General features: G+C 38.9%; 1 protein-coding gene across 9 annotated transcripts in view; it reads left to right on the forward strand.

Moving 5' to 3' along the window:
* Nucleotides 1-3,105: 3,105 nt before the first annotated feature.
* LOC129746624 (RNA polymerase II elongation factor Ell) overlaps nt 3,106-14,227 on the forward strand; it is a 259,948-nt gene continuing 248,826 nt past the window's right edge. For 2 of the 9 annotated variants that reach the window (XM_055740396.1, XM_055740405.1), the window contains exons 1-2: nt 3,106-3,439; nt 6,771-7,894. In XM_055740396.1, the coding sequence (XP_055596371.1) occupies nt 7,730-7,894 (165 nt within the window). In that variant the 5' untranslated portion in view covers nt 3,106-3,439; nt 6,771-7,729. Of the gene's footprint in view, nt 3,440-3,464; nt 3,485-3,513; nt 3,653-4,062; nt 4,352-6,770; nt 7,895-14,227 lie in introns of those variants that run through there. The other 7 variants (XM_055740400.1, XM_055740398.1, XM_055740401.1 and 4 more) reach the window with 7 other exon arrangements.

The raw sequence follows: 14,227 nt of genomic DNA on the forward strand, positions 1-14,227 counted from the left end.
TGTCATTTTTGTCATTTTTGTCATTTTTGTCATTTTTGTCATTTTTGTCATTTTTGTCATTTTTGTCATTTTTGTCATTTTTGTCATTTTTGTCATTTTTGTCATTTTTGTCATTTTTGTCATTTTTGTCATTTTTGTCATTTTTGTCATTTTTGTCATTTTTGTCATTTTTGTCATTTTTGTCATTTTTGTCATTTTTGTCATTTTTGTCATTTTTGTCATTTTTGTCATTTTTGTCATTTTTGTCATTTTTGTCATTTTTGTCATTTTTGTCATTTTTGTCATTTTTGTCATTTTTGTCATTTTTGTCATTTTTGTCATTTTTGTCATTTTTGTCATTTTTGTCATTTTTGTCATTTTTGTCATTTTTGTCATTTTTGTCATTTTTGTCATTTTTGTCATTTTTGTCATTTTTGTCATTTTTGTCATTTTTGTCATTTTTGTCATTTTTGTCATTTTTGTCATTTTTGTCATTTTTGTCATTTTTGTCATTTTTGTCATTTTTGTCATTTTTGTCATTTTTGTCATTTTTGTCATTTTTGTCATTTTTGTCATTTTTGTCATTTTTGTCATTTTTGTCATTTTTTTCATTTTTGTCATTTTTGTCATTTTTGTCATTTTTGTCATTTTTGTCATTTTTGTCATTTTTGTCATTTTTGTCATTTTTGTCATTTTTGTCATTTTTGTCATTTTTGTCATTTTTGTCATTTTTGTCATTTTTGTCATTTTTGTCATTTTTGTCATTTTTGTCATTTTTGTCATTTTTGTCATTTTTGTCATTTTTGTCATTTTTGTCATTTTTGTCATTTTTGTCATTTTTGTCATTTTTGTCATTTTTGTCATTTTTGTCATTTTTGTCATTTTTGTCCTTTTTGTCATTTTTGTCATTTTTGTCATTTTTGTCATTTTTGTCATTTTTGTCATTTTTGTCATTTTTGTCATTTTTGTCATTTTTGTCATTTTTGTCATTTTTGTCATTTTTGTCATTTTTGTCATTTTTGTCATTTTTGTCATTTTTGTTATTTCCGTAATATTTGTCATTTTTTCTTTTTAATTTTTATTTTCTTTTTTTGTCATTTTTGTCACTTTTGTTATTTATGTCATATTTGTCATTTTTGTGGTAAATAAAATTGTCATTTTTATCAGTTTTGTCATTTTTGTCATTTGGGCGATTTTCATAATTGTTGTCGTTTTTGTCATTTTTGTCGCTATTGTCATTTTTTTATCTTTTTTTTATATATATATTTTTTTTGTCATTTTGATCATTTTTGTCATTTTTGTCGTTATTTTAAGTTTCTCTAATCAAACAACCAATCAATTGTTGTCATTTTTGTTATTTATCTAATGTTTGTTATGTTTAAACTTTTTGGAAATTTTTGTAATTGTTTAAAATATGAATGCTTGGAATTTTTGCGTTTTTGGAATGAAATAGATAAAATCATAAAAATGTTTTCATTCATTTAGATCGTAAACTTCACATTTTGTTGTTGTTGTCATTTTTTGACTGGAAATTGTATTTCAATTTATGAATAAAATAACTCTTAATTTTTTTAGACAAAATTATTCTTACGTGCTTTTAGGGATTTAATCAATTAAACTGTGATTTTTTCTAATAAATTCATTGAACTATTCCCATAGTTGCTTCATTTGATTTTTTGTTTAAACGGATTATGACAGCAGGATTTTACGGTTTAATAGTTTAATTAATATAAGTTTGATTTTTTAAGTAAATTGAGGCGATAGAAAGATCAAAGATGTTAGAGACTGTAATAATTATTGAAGAGAAAATGTTTATTTATCATTCCTAAAACTACACAAAAAAATGTACCTGACATCCCTCATCGTCTTACTGACTTTCAATAAAAGCCTTTCCAACTGCCACGCAGAAAAACCTATTCAGCTGTCAAATGCTGGCTGCGAGCGAAATGTCAAAAAGGAAAACATCAAACAAAAAGTAAACAAAGAGCGGACACTCAATCTCATTTGCTGCGACTCTCTCGGTTGTCGGTTCTAGCAGACGCTCTCTTTTTTTTCCCGGTTTTCAAAATTACTCTTTCTCTTTTGAGAGCGGCTCCGGAGATTTCACTCACTAAGTTCAGTGTTGCAATCTTTTTTCTATAATTTCTCATTTGCATTTAGCGAGTTGAAAACTAAAACTTTTTGTGTTTAGAACAATTTGAACAGAATAGAAATTTTGCCTTAAAATAGCAAGTTGGACACAAATATCAAATCAAATTTTTAACATGAAATTCAAAATTCATCTTCAGTGAAACCAAGTTTTGAGAACTATTTAATAAAAATGTCTTTGAATGGTAGCACCTTGCTGCTTTTTTGAAGAAAGTCGTATGGCAGGAAAGCATAACCTTCAAATTTGAAACATTTCCTAACAACTTTCAATGGATTTTTACTACGATCCTTGATGAACATTTTAACAAACAGAATCTCTGATGTAAAATTTGATACCTCGCTTCATGTTATCTTCGTTTACATGTTCTCTCAATCTTATGTTTTTTTTTTTAGCATTCATTTAGGTAAATCCGAGTTTATCTCATCGGCTTTTTGCGAATAAGAATAACAGAACAAAAGTTGTGAACTTGAAAAGAAAACTATAAAAAACAACTTTATAAATACTTAACTGAATGTTTTTTCCTGAGCCGATGTCCGCGAGTTCGAGCCCAAGAGTAAACATCGAACACAGTTGTACCGGATAGTTTTTCAATAATGATCCGCCAACTGTAACGTTGATAAAGTCGCGAATGCCATAAAGATGGTAAAACGACTATAATCTAAACAAAAAAAAAAAAAAAAAAAAAAAATTAACTGAATGTTTAAATAATGTTGGCAGTTTTCGACTGAATTGATTATTGAACTAAAAGACCCAAACAGGGACATTTTGAAAATTTCACGCTCTCACTGTTTAAAATCAATCTTCAATGTTTTCGGCATCACTGTTATGGTGATAGCTCTCGCTCACAAATTACCCTCTCTCTCTCTTTTTAAATTCTCTTTTGTGAGCATGAGTTCCCTCCCCCAGATGATGAAAAAGAGAGCAAGGGGGGTTCCGATCGGTTCCGTTCGGGCAGCCATCGTCAGTCGCAGTGTGTGGAGTGCGGGAATAGGAACTCTCTGTGTGTGACTCGCTGTCGCTGCGCGTGCCAAAAATTTACCATTAAAATTTTTGATTCACCAACCAACAATCAAACCACACAACGCTCTTACTACCAATAGAAGAGTGTACTCTAGAGTAGTAAAAGTAACACCACGGGAATACTGTAATAAAATCGTGTGTATTGTTATTAGAGGAAGATTAATAACGCAAAAGCCGTTGTAGTAGGCGAGAAGAAGTTTTCCCCTTCATATTAGGAAAAGAGATTGATTAAAAGCAAAGGGAAAAGAAGTACCATTGTGCTGTGCTGCAGAAAAGTGTGTGAATATCGCGGTAATTTGAAGATCCGGAAAAGCGTGTGGAATTTTTGGAAATACGGTTTTAAAATTTTATATTCGTGTCCTCTCTGGGGCCGTTAGAAAAAAAAAGAAGAAACCATGAACCCCTCGTTTCGGGTCTCCGTTTTTGGGAAGAAGAAAATTTGTGGGGCAGTTCAGTAGCATGAAAGCAAGGGGTGGGGGATTCTCACAGTTGAGGGCAGCAAAAGTAATTTCATATACAGAGTGTGCAGTGTGGATGTTGAAAAAGTGTAAAATATTTTTGATAGAAAGGCAACCCGAAAAAACACGGGAATCGAATGTGCCCGCTCTCTCTTTTTTTCTTCAATTGAATTTCGGGTGTTTTATCAGTAAAAATAGGATCGCCATTTGGTGTCTGCTATTAAAATTTTCACAATATTGCACATTTTTTGCGCTGTGTGCCGATGCCACGCGAGGAGAATTGGTGCTGTGGTGGGGGAACAAATAAGAAATGGAAACATACTGTTGGTAACACGAAAATGTTGGCACCAATCGCAGTATGCTGCGGTGTAATTTTTGACACCACAGTTATCGAAAATTCTTCCATTTTCTCAGAAGCGCGTAACATTGAAATTCAAACTTTTAAGTTACCCGATTCAAAAGTTTATTCTCGAAAATTGATTTGTAACATCTGATTTCCCAAAAATTTGAATCGTATAAAGTTGGTCTTTCAGTCAGTCAGAGCCATCCAACGAAGGCGAAAAAACGAGTCCAAGGCCTGTGCTCTTTTGGCGAGAGCGAGATGGCTGGTTCCGTTAGGTCCCGTTGTCCAGAGCGAGAGAGCAACACGACGAAGTGGTTCACGAAAGTGAGCGACGAACGACGACTGTAATCTGACGACGTTGGCTTGCGGAATTTCCCAACTCCCAGATTCATTGGTTACTTGGTAACATTTTTTTTAAATGTTTTATGCTCTTTTCTTCTCGTGTTGTGTGTTAATAGCATTTTTATAATTTCAACTGGTTGCTCGAAAGTTTGACGTTCGAAATTATGTATTATGAATGCGACATTGTCACTTTGATTGAGGTTTTTCATATGGAAAGTCTTCAAGACTAATCTGAGACTCTCATAAAACCAGTAGGCACCTAATGATGGCTTTTGTGTTAAATGCAACTTGCAGTCAGTTTTGTTTCATGATTTACATCATCATTAATCACAAACTTGATCGATGGTTGAACGTTTGGTTTTGCGTATGGAATGCCATATTTTTCGCTTCTTTGTGGAAAATAGTGAAGACTGGCAGGCTGGAATCTGATTTTCCTTGTTCGCCGCACACACCGTTACACGACACGGTGGGTTTTTTTTTCTTTCCTTGGACACCGTAGGCTGTTGCTGCTTTCGTGTGTTTGTTTCCACGAGTCGGCTGTGTGCGTATTTTGCTACTCACACGTCGTCTTCAAGATTCGGTCAGATTGTTGCCACTTCGCAGCAATAATCGTAGGTAAGACAGTGCTAGCAACCGGGTCAGAGATTCTCATTAATTGAGCTCAGGTTTTGAGACATTCAAGTATCTTTAAGGAACTTGAATATGTCTCAAACATACTAACAAATGAAGTCCATCCTTAAGTGATGAATCAACAGAAGAGCAGACTTTTATGGCAAAATTATACCAAATTTTGCTATCACGCCTTGCAAGCCTAATTGAGCTTCCAATTTTAATCTGTAGTTGTCAGTTTTATTGAAAGCTCAACGATAGCTAGGTAAACCAATGTTGTCACGAGTTTTGAGAGCAGAATGATGTTAACTTTTGTTGATATTTCGAAAACAAAAAATGGACATCGTTTCGGTCTCAAACCTCTTAAAGAAACATTTCCTAAACAAGCTTTAAACATTAAACTTTCAGTTAAACGAAACCCAAGAGTATATCTCATTCAGATAGCATAGTTTAATATTTAGCAGAACAAATCCTTACATACATAAATATAAATCATCAAGATATGAATGCTTCGTGAATAATTTCTAGTTGAGTGTCAATAGTCAATGAAAAGAAAACCAAGGGATCTCATTCAAATAGCATAGTTTGATATTGAGCAGAACAAAACCTTACATAAATATAAATCATCAAGATATGAATGCTTCGAGAATAATTTCTAGTTGAGTGTCAATAACCCGCATTATTCGCTAAATGCACACCTAATGCAGCTGTATTTTTGGTTTCCCGCTTCAAGTTTTTTAATATTTTGAGCAAAACTCATTGTAGTCCGCTTTGCGCCCGTTAACTTCGATGTCCGTGTTTCATAAAAAGTTGTATGCATGTCACAGTAAGATATAATTATGACTGGACTAGATATATCTTGCCGAATTACTAATGAGGCATAATTTTGTTGTGCTTCACTAATCGGGATATTATCATTCAATGATGAGAAAACTAGTACCAGTTGTAATCCGATCGTGAAATATGTGGTCATCAATTTGGTTAGAAGTGTCAAACTTCAAAACCTTCAAGACCTATTTCAGAACTTTAAAAGTTCCATTAAAGGTCATCCCGATTCTGTAGCAAGCAATCCCCAAATTGATGCGCAAGTGAAGTCCCGTGTGGCAACACTGACGATGGCCATGGTTGTTGCTCACGTATGGATGGGATATGATGATGGCAGACAAGTGAGTCCCCTCTTTTTTATGGTCGGAACAACCTCACTACTGTCGGTGTTAAAAGTCCAATCGGGGGAAAAAGAAATGGACTGCTGTCGATTGACACGACTCGCATTAATTTTGGTGCAATTAGCTTGAATTTTGCCCATTCAATTAGGATTTTTAAGTACATGCTTGCCCAGTGATTTTTTTTTAGTTTTTTAAGAACAAAAAATCGAGACATGTGATGTTTTTCTTTCTTATTTCAAAACGTTTGGAAAGTATTCGTCTCCTGTTCAGTGAAACGAAAGTTAATCCTTTTCAAACCACTTCCAATTAATCCCCAAAAGGTGATTTATTGAAATAAACAAAGAAACGGCCTACCAGATTGTAGGAAAATTTTCTGCAACTTTTCCTTCCTTCTTCGGACGTGTGCAACACCTTGAGGGCGCACACATACATCGTCACCCACATTGCACCAATACTCCGGAAGAGAGAGTGATGGCCTAGTAGCTAGCTAGTCGAAGAAAACCCTGCTGCCGCACAACCACATCTGGCGGAATGTGCTTTGCCAGTGCCGTTCCGACTGCACACCAACACACCTGTACACGCCAAAATTGCATGACCATTTTTTGTGTCTTTCTTACCCATTCGTCCGTGGGGATTGACAGCAAAAAATGGTATATTGAAATTGAAGGCAAAAGACACTTATCATTAAAAACCTTCATTTGCAGAGCAGAGAAGAACCGTGATTGTCGTCGCGGGCCAACCAATGAAGCAAAGGGAACAATAGTGCAGAAGAGAAGTGGACGACAACGCGTGTGGAGAGAGCGAAGAGAAGTCAGATGAAATTGTAGGAAGGAGGTTAAGCAGCAGTGAATTAGTGAATTATTTGCCTATCGCCCGCTAGCGAATGTGTGTGATTAAGAAGAAGAATAATAATTTTCGATTCACAGTCGTCAGCAACCGATCGACCGACCGACCAATTTTCGTGTGTGAGAGTGTGATACGAGCCAAGAGCCAACCGTGTGAGGTGCTTTGTCCCCTCGCAAGTCTCTCTCTTGCCCTCGTTTAGCGTGTGTCTTCGTATGAATATAAAATAATCTTTAAAATTGCGCTCCCATACTTCCCGACCACCGTCTACGGTACCGTCTCGTCTTCTGTTCTGGTGGTTACACACTTAGGGCAAGTGCAAGTGAGTGAGAAAGAGAGAGCGAAGGAGAGATAAAGGAATAAAGAGCCAATTCCAAGATATATGTATGAAAAAAATCGGTAGTTCATTGAATTTTTACGTGGCAAAAAAGGCGACCTACGAAAATATTACCAATCGACGGCAGCGCCTTCCAGCGGTCGAGCAGTGGTTAGAAAATAAATCTCTCGGGGCACCCGCAATCACCACCTGGCAAGAAAGAGTGTGTGTACGTCGTGAGTGTATCATCCGTCAATCGTCGCGAGCGAGCTCGTGAGAGTGGGTCTCAAGTCTTCTAAAGTTGAAATTCCTTGATTAACCTTGATCAGATAACACCATAACACTTCCCGGGGTCCCCGAGCACTTCCCTATCACTTCACTTCCCCCAAACCATCGTCCGACAGTCGTCTCCCGGTTCGTTCGTACCTACTAGAAGTTTGGTAGCTTCCGGTCCCGGGTTCCGGAAAAAAGTGCCTGCTGAACGCATTCCTCCAGCACACCAAGATGGCCACTCTGTGCGCTGGGCACTATGGACTGTCCCAGCAGCAGCAAACGTCGTCCTCCGGCAGTCTCCATCCGGGTGCCGTCGATGCCGGCAACAAGGAGCTCATCTTCGTCAAGCTTACGGACTCGGCTCTGCGGGCCATCGAAGAGTTTCAGCGGAATCAGGTGAGTGGTTTCGAAACCTTTATAAAATCATTATTCCATCTAGCAATCGCTAGTGCAACATGGCACAATTTGAAGACTAGTTCGATGGCAGATCACCTCTTGGTCAGCTTGCTAAATCTTTGAATTCAACAGGTTATGAACCCGGATATGTCTGGTTTTAAAATAAGGGATACTCATTGTGACGGAAAAGTCGAGTCAAAGCGGTAGGATCCTTGTGATCCGTGAACACTTATCGTCGAGAGGGCTACTGGTGATGTAGTGTGGAGCTACACTTGCTTGCTAAATCTTTGAATTCAACAGGTTAGGGGCCCAGATTCGTTTGGTTCTGGATAACGAGTTAGTTGAGGGGGTACTCTTAATGATTGTGGGTAGGAAGTCGAGTGAATACTTCAAAAGGATTCAACAGATGAGGCTTTTTACTCTCGTCTTCTGAGAACATTGTAGTTAGCAGGCATTCGTCAGAAAGTTTCTAAGGTCTGAATCGAAAGAGCGATGATGTCCTCAATCTGGCTTCAAGTAATTGGAGACTTCTGGCTTCCAGTCTTTCAAAGCTACTAGCTTCCAGGAGCAGTGACTTCCACGTTCCTGTCGCTGTAGACGGCTAGTTCCCAGATGCTAGAAGCTACCTGCTTCTTTTCTTCGAAGACTAGAGGCCTACATTTTTTGGAAGCTACCAGTTTCTGAAGACTATAGTCTTTCTATCCCTGTAGAGCTCTGGATCCAGTCTTTAGAAAAAGCCTCCGGTGGTGGCTTCTATCCGCTGAATGCTCCTAAGGAGTGTATCGAAAATGAACTATAAACATATTTGGGCCTTCTACTTACCTGTATGTAGCATCTTGTTCTGTCAAGAGGGTACCAGCGCTTTGTTTACGTTTGAAACATTCGTTTCTCCCAAAATGTCGCGAATTAAAAAAGAAGTTAAAATTTGTGTGTTGAACACTTGGATGCGAGAGAAGGGCATCTCGATAAATGAAGTGAACGATTCGGCATTCATCCGGTGAGCGTAAAATCCATCATCCCCAAGTTCGGGGAACACTATACGTTCGATGATTTGCCAGGAAGAGGCAGAAATCCAGGACCATCTGACCCAAATCTGGACCGTAAGGTAATCAACCGGAATCGATCGATGTCCATACGGGATTTGGCCAAAAAAGCTGGAACATCGATCGGAATGGCATAGCGGATCAAGAAGCGGAATAACCTGAAGACATTCAAGAAGCAGAAAGTGTCCAAACAAACGGCTGAACAAAAATCACGAGCCAAAACCAGAGCCCGGAAGATGTATCATCGGATTTTGCAGAAGCCAGATGCGTGCATTCTCATGGACGATGAAACTTATGTAAAAGAGGATTCCAGTACTCTTCCGGGACCACAATGCTAAACTGTAGCTATTGGGGAGGATGTGAGTGACCACCACCAATTTGGCCAGAAAGTGCTTGTGTGGCAGGTAATCTGTTCCTGCGGATTGAAGTCGGCGAGTTTCTTTACAAAAGGAACAATAACAGCCGATATCTACCAAAAGGAGTGTTTGCAGAAAAGGTTGCTGCCACTATATAAAAACATACGACTCCACCATTGCTCTGGCCGGATTTGGCGTCAGCCCATCACGCTAAACCAACATGAGTCGAGAGAACAAATTCTTTCCAAAAACCTGGAATTTCATGACCTGTCGCACCACCAGTTGGGAAAAATGTGAACATTCACCATTCAACCGTCTCCAGAGTGTTGAAGCTGTTGAGAAAAAGGTGAAGCGGATGATTAAAGCAAATCCCAACGTCTCAAACCGTGATTTGCCTAGAAAGATCGACATGTCGCTACGTCCAGAATGCAAAGAAGATAGCTAGACTTCATACATACAAGGTACAGAATTTCCCAAACCGCAATGAGCGGCAACAATCGACGGCAAAACTCGGGCATGGAAGTTCTACGAGATGGTGCTGACAAAATATGGTTACTGTGTGATGGACGAAGAAACGTATATAAAAGCCGATTTCAAGCAAATTCCGGGGTTGAAGTTTTTCACCGGCAAGATCAAGTTCGATGTGGTCGACAAATTTAAGAAGTAGAAAATGTCGAAATTCGCCTCCAAATATCTCGTTTGGCAGGCCATCTGCTCTTGCGGAATGAGGAGTGAGCCTTTCGTGACAAAGGGCACAGTAAATGGCAAGATCTACAAACCTGAGTGCCTCGAGAAGCGCCTTTTGCCGTTTTTGCAGCAGCACGATGAAGCTCCGCGTTTTTTTGGCCAGATTTGGCATCACGTCACTATTCTAAAAGTGTCCTGCAGTGTTATGAGGCCAATTCTGTCCATTTTGTTCCAAAGGACATGAACTCGCCAAATTGTTTGGAGCTGCGTGGAGCAATAATGAAGAATCTTAGTATTTTTAGTGGAAGGGTGACATTCCAGAATGTCCTTTCACAGCCTACCACAGTCCCCTTTTCTTTCGGGAACCATTGAGTGCTCGACAGTTCATGATGCTGAATGCGAGAATGCCAAAATTACAACCGACAAAATTTTTGCGGGAATATGAATCCTGTTAGCTGATGTTAAGAATTGGTTATCTCAATGCCATTTATTGGATTGATGTGCCAATTCCTCCATAACCTGGAAGATGGTTGGCTGTCCAAGTGAAATTCCATCCAATAGCTTAGAATCTATGCCAACTTTACTGTTTCTTAAAGGTCGTTTGCAGTCCCAGCTACTCTGTTGAAAACAGTCTTTGGCTGTCTCAGCTCAACTGTATTGAACAGACTGATAGCAGTTCAAATGCATCGGTCATCCCAGTTAGGTTGTTTCTATGAACTAGAGGTCGTCTCAGGTCAACGTTATCTAATAATTTGTTGGCTTTCCTACCTCAACTGTTTCAGATTTGTTAGTTCATTCAGTTCAAAAGCACATACTAAATGTTAGCATTCCCGGCTTTGAAAATCAGAATGCAATGTCTGCAATGAAATGTTTGAAGAGTTTAAAAAACTGTTTGAAATGACAGTTGATTCAATATTTACTTTTTTCAGAATATTTCCAGTCTTCTAAATCTCGTTTCCAACAAAGTTTCCGATACAACGCGCACTCCTAAAAAGGCCGCGTCAATCATCCAAACCTAACTTTCCGGTTGAGATTTCTCAAGAACGCCTTGAGAACACTCTTTTTCTCAATAACATTATTCGGTCTTGGTACCACCCCAAGAGCCCAACTCGACAGAATCAGCAAATTTTACAACCCGAAATAAAGGTCACAAGCCGGTCGCCTCCATTCCAAGTATCGTCGTTTCTTGCTCCCTCGTTCAATTTTGCGTCTCTTATAATCAACGAGACTTGGTAGTCCCACAACCACCACCATTTCTTGCTTTTGCTACGATTATAAGTATATTCTCTCTCTGGAGTGGAGTGAATGTTGCTCGGTCAGCCGTTTTTTTTTTGTAGGCTTCTTGTGGTTGCTTTCATTAGTGAATTATGAAACTACCTTCACAAGGCCTTTAAAAAGAAGGAGGCAGCGTTCGATTCCTTCTTCCGAAAGAAGGCATCATGCTTCCCCTTGACGAGCGCACACAGTTCGGCCCAAAGTTGGTTGGGTAACAGTCCGGATCGGGGACAGCTGGGACGGAGGCATCCCGGGAAGAAACCTATTACAGAGAGTGAAGTTGTCCTGTTTTATTGTTGCTGTTGCTGTTTCTATTCTGCGTTTCTGCTTGCTTGTGTCCTCATTCACCTGAAGCGTAACCAGAAGAAGCGCTCCGAAGCAAAAGTTTCCCGCTGGCTCGTTGTTCACTGGCAAGTCCAAAAACTGGTTTGTCTCGTGTGCTAATGTGCGTTTTTTTTTATACATATTCATTCCAATTTTCTGTATCCATATCCATCTCCATCTATCTATCGTATCTATCGAGCTGTGAGAGAGCTTCCATCCAGTTTATGGCTACTTTTGATATTGGTAGTCAGGAACGGTTGGACAGCTCGAATATGAATCCTACTCCTGGTCAGTTCTGTAAATCTGGAATCTGACATTCCAAGAAACAATTTTTTAAATGTATCAACGAAACTGATTCCGCAGGAATTATAATTTCGTTGTATTTTTAACGTTTGTAAAAGGGACTATAATTTTGATATACTGTCCTCATGACATTTTGAAAAAATTCTTACTCTATTTCACCCTTTCAGTAAGGCATTCAGATAAACTCTTCAATGGAGAAAGTTAAATTCCTAAAACCGCTCTCTTCTTCGTAAAAAAATTGGGAAAAAACCTCCACCTCTTCAAATGATAATGAGATTGCGTCAGTATTTCGCGAAGCAAATAAGTAAACAAAATTTGTCTCGTGTTTTTTGAACGTCTTGGGGAATACGTTCGATTGGCTCAATGTTCCAAGAAAAAGAAAGTTGTTTCAAAGTATTCTGGGTGTGATGAAAAAAATAAACAATACGAACCCATGGAAACAAGGTTTCTTTGAAATATTTCTTGAAGTTTCGTCAAATAATCGAACAGTTGAACAAATATAATGTGTTTAGTGTTTTTTAAAAACACAATTAATTCTCTTTATTCTGGGACATGTGCTACAACCTGTGCTCAGCGTATGTTTATTTTGTTGAACTGTTGTTAAATTTCAGTAGAAAAGTCTGAAAAATGTTGCATGTTTTGAAATATGTGATTATAAATATCAGTTTTCATTTCCTGTTCAAAGAATATCAACTTCTGCGAACATGCTTTTCAATCCTTTGAACATGTCTTATACTTTATTGATCACTGTCTTCGGCAACTTAACATCATACAGACTGATTACTTAATCTTTTTTTAAGTTATCCTTCCTTACACTGATATCAAAGCATACTTACAACTTGATGAACAATTCACAAGATTTGTCAAATGGGTTATTAATTTCATTGATGATTAACTGCAACTATTCGTTGTCATCTAACGTCGAAACTTTCTTCGCAACCGAATTGAAAAAAAATACACTCTGTTGACTTCGCACTGTAGTTAGATAAATTCGGCCTCAGAGCCGTAGTTCGTTTCCCCATTTATCTACCTTACAACAAACTTATGATCCGGCTCGAAGGACCATTTTTTGTTGCCCTCTGCCCCTGTCATATTATGCCTGCGAAAGACAATCAGACAAGGTTCCCTTATCAGTAGAGGTAGCTGACAATGCTCAAAGGCTAAGGTTTGGTGGGTTTTAAGCTTTACTTCGATTGTTCGTTCTTGTTGCTGGGATCTGTTTCCCGACTTCGGTCTATTGCACTCGAACTAATGACCATGGCATTAGAATACTACCACATGCAACGGATGACTATGTTATCGAAATGCTCGCCAGAAGATGCCATATGTAACAGATTCGAACATCCCTAACGGAACTTATTGGACAAAACGACCCAAAGTTGCCAAAAATATTCTGCTCACAGGGGCTCGGAAACGCCTCCATGCGAAACACCATGCTGAAGAGGTAGAAGGCTAGCGAGTCGTAAGTATGCCAGTCGCAAACGATAACCTGTAGAGCACCGGGACGCACCCCATAGTATTGAAGTCCTAGCTGTGCTAAAGCAGTCGACCGTATACTTCCCTAGGCACTCGTTGGATTATAATTCAAACACCAACAAAACCAAAAACAGAAGGAACGTAGTAACAACTGACATTAGCTCGGAATAAGGAGAGGGCAGAAGAAGGCAGACGGAGGTCTTTGCGAAAGTAGTCTCCTTAGGTCTCCTATACTGAGCAAAGTTGTGAAGGAAAATTTCATTTTATCCTCGACACGCGCCTGTAACAATACGTCCTTGGAATATCATGCAACTCTCACCAAGTGAATTTTCCCGGACTCGAACTCTGTCATCATCCCATGGCTGACCTTTGACATCTCAACAAAGGTCTCAGCGCTGGTGGCTCTTCCAGTCTCTGGTAAAGTTAAAGAGTATCCAGGATGAAATTGCCACACACAAAATTGATTACGCAAATGCCCGCACCTTGACCTTAACCCCGGCCATACGATTCTGCACAACCTGTGAATCAACCGTTTTTTGCATGTAAACCCATACGTTCTTTAGTTCCTCGACTGTCTTCACTATCTTAGGTCGTTCAAGAAAGTGCTGCTTCATAATCGGCCCAGTACTTTTCGATGGGGCGGAGCTCCGTAGTTTTGGGAGAGTTGAACATTTTCGGCACGAAATTGACCTTATTGTACGCATACCATTTTAGCACGTCCTCGGAGTAGTGGCATGAGGCCAAATCCGACCAGAAGATTGTTGGGACGTTGTGAGCCTTCAGGAGAGGAAGCAGCCGCTTCTGGAGGCACTCTTTCATGTACACCTGTCTGTTCATGGTGTCCTGGGTCACGGAAGGTACACTCCGCT

Source organism: Uranotaenia lowii, chromosome 2, assembly GCF_029784155.1.
Source record: "Uranotaenia lowii strain MFRU-FL chromosome 2, ASM2978415v1, whole genome shotgun sequence".
Lineage (NCBI taxonomy): Eukaryota > Metazoa > Arthropoda > Insecta > Diptera > Culicidae > Uranotaenia > Uranotaenia lowii.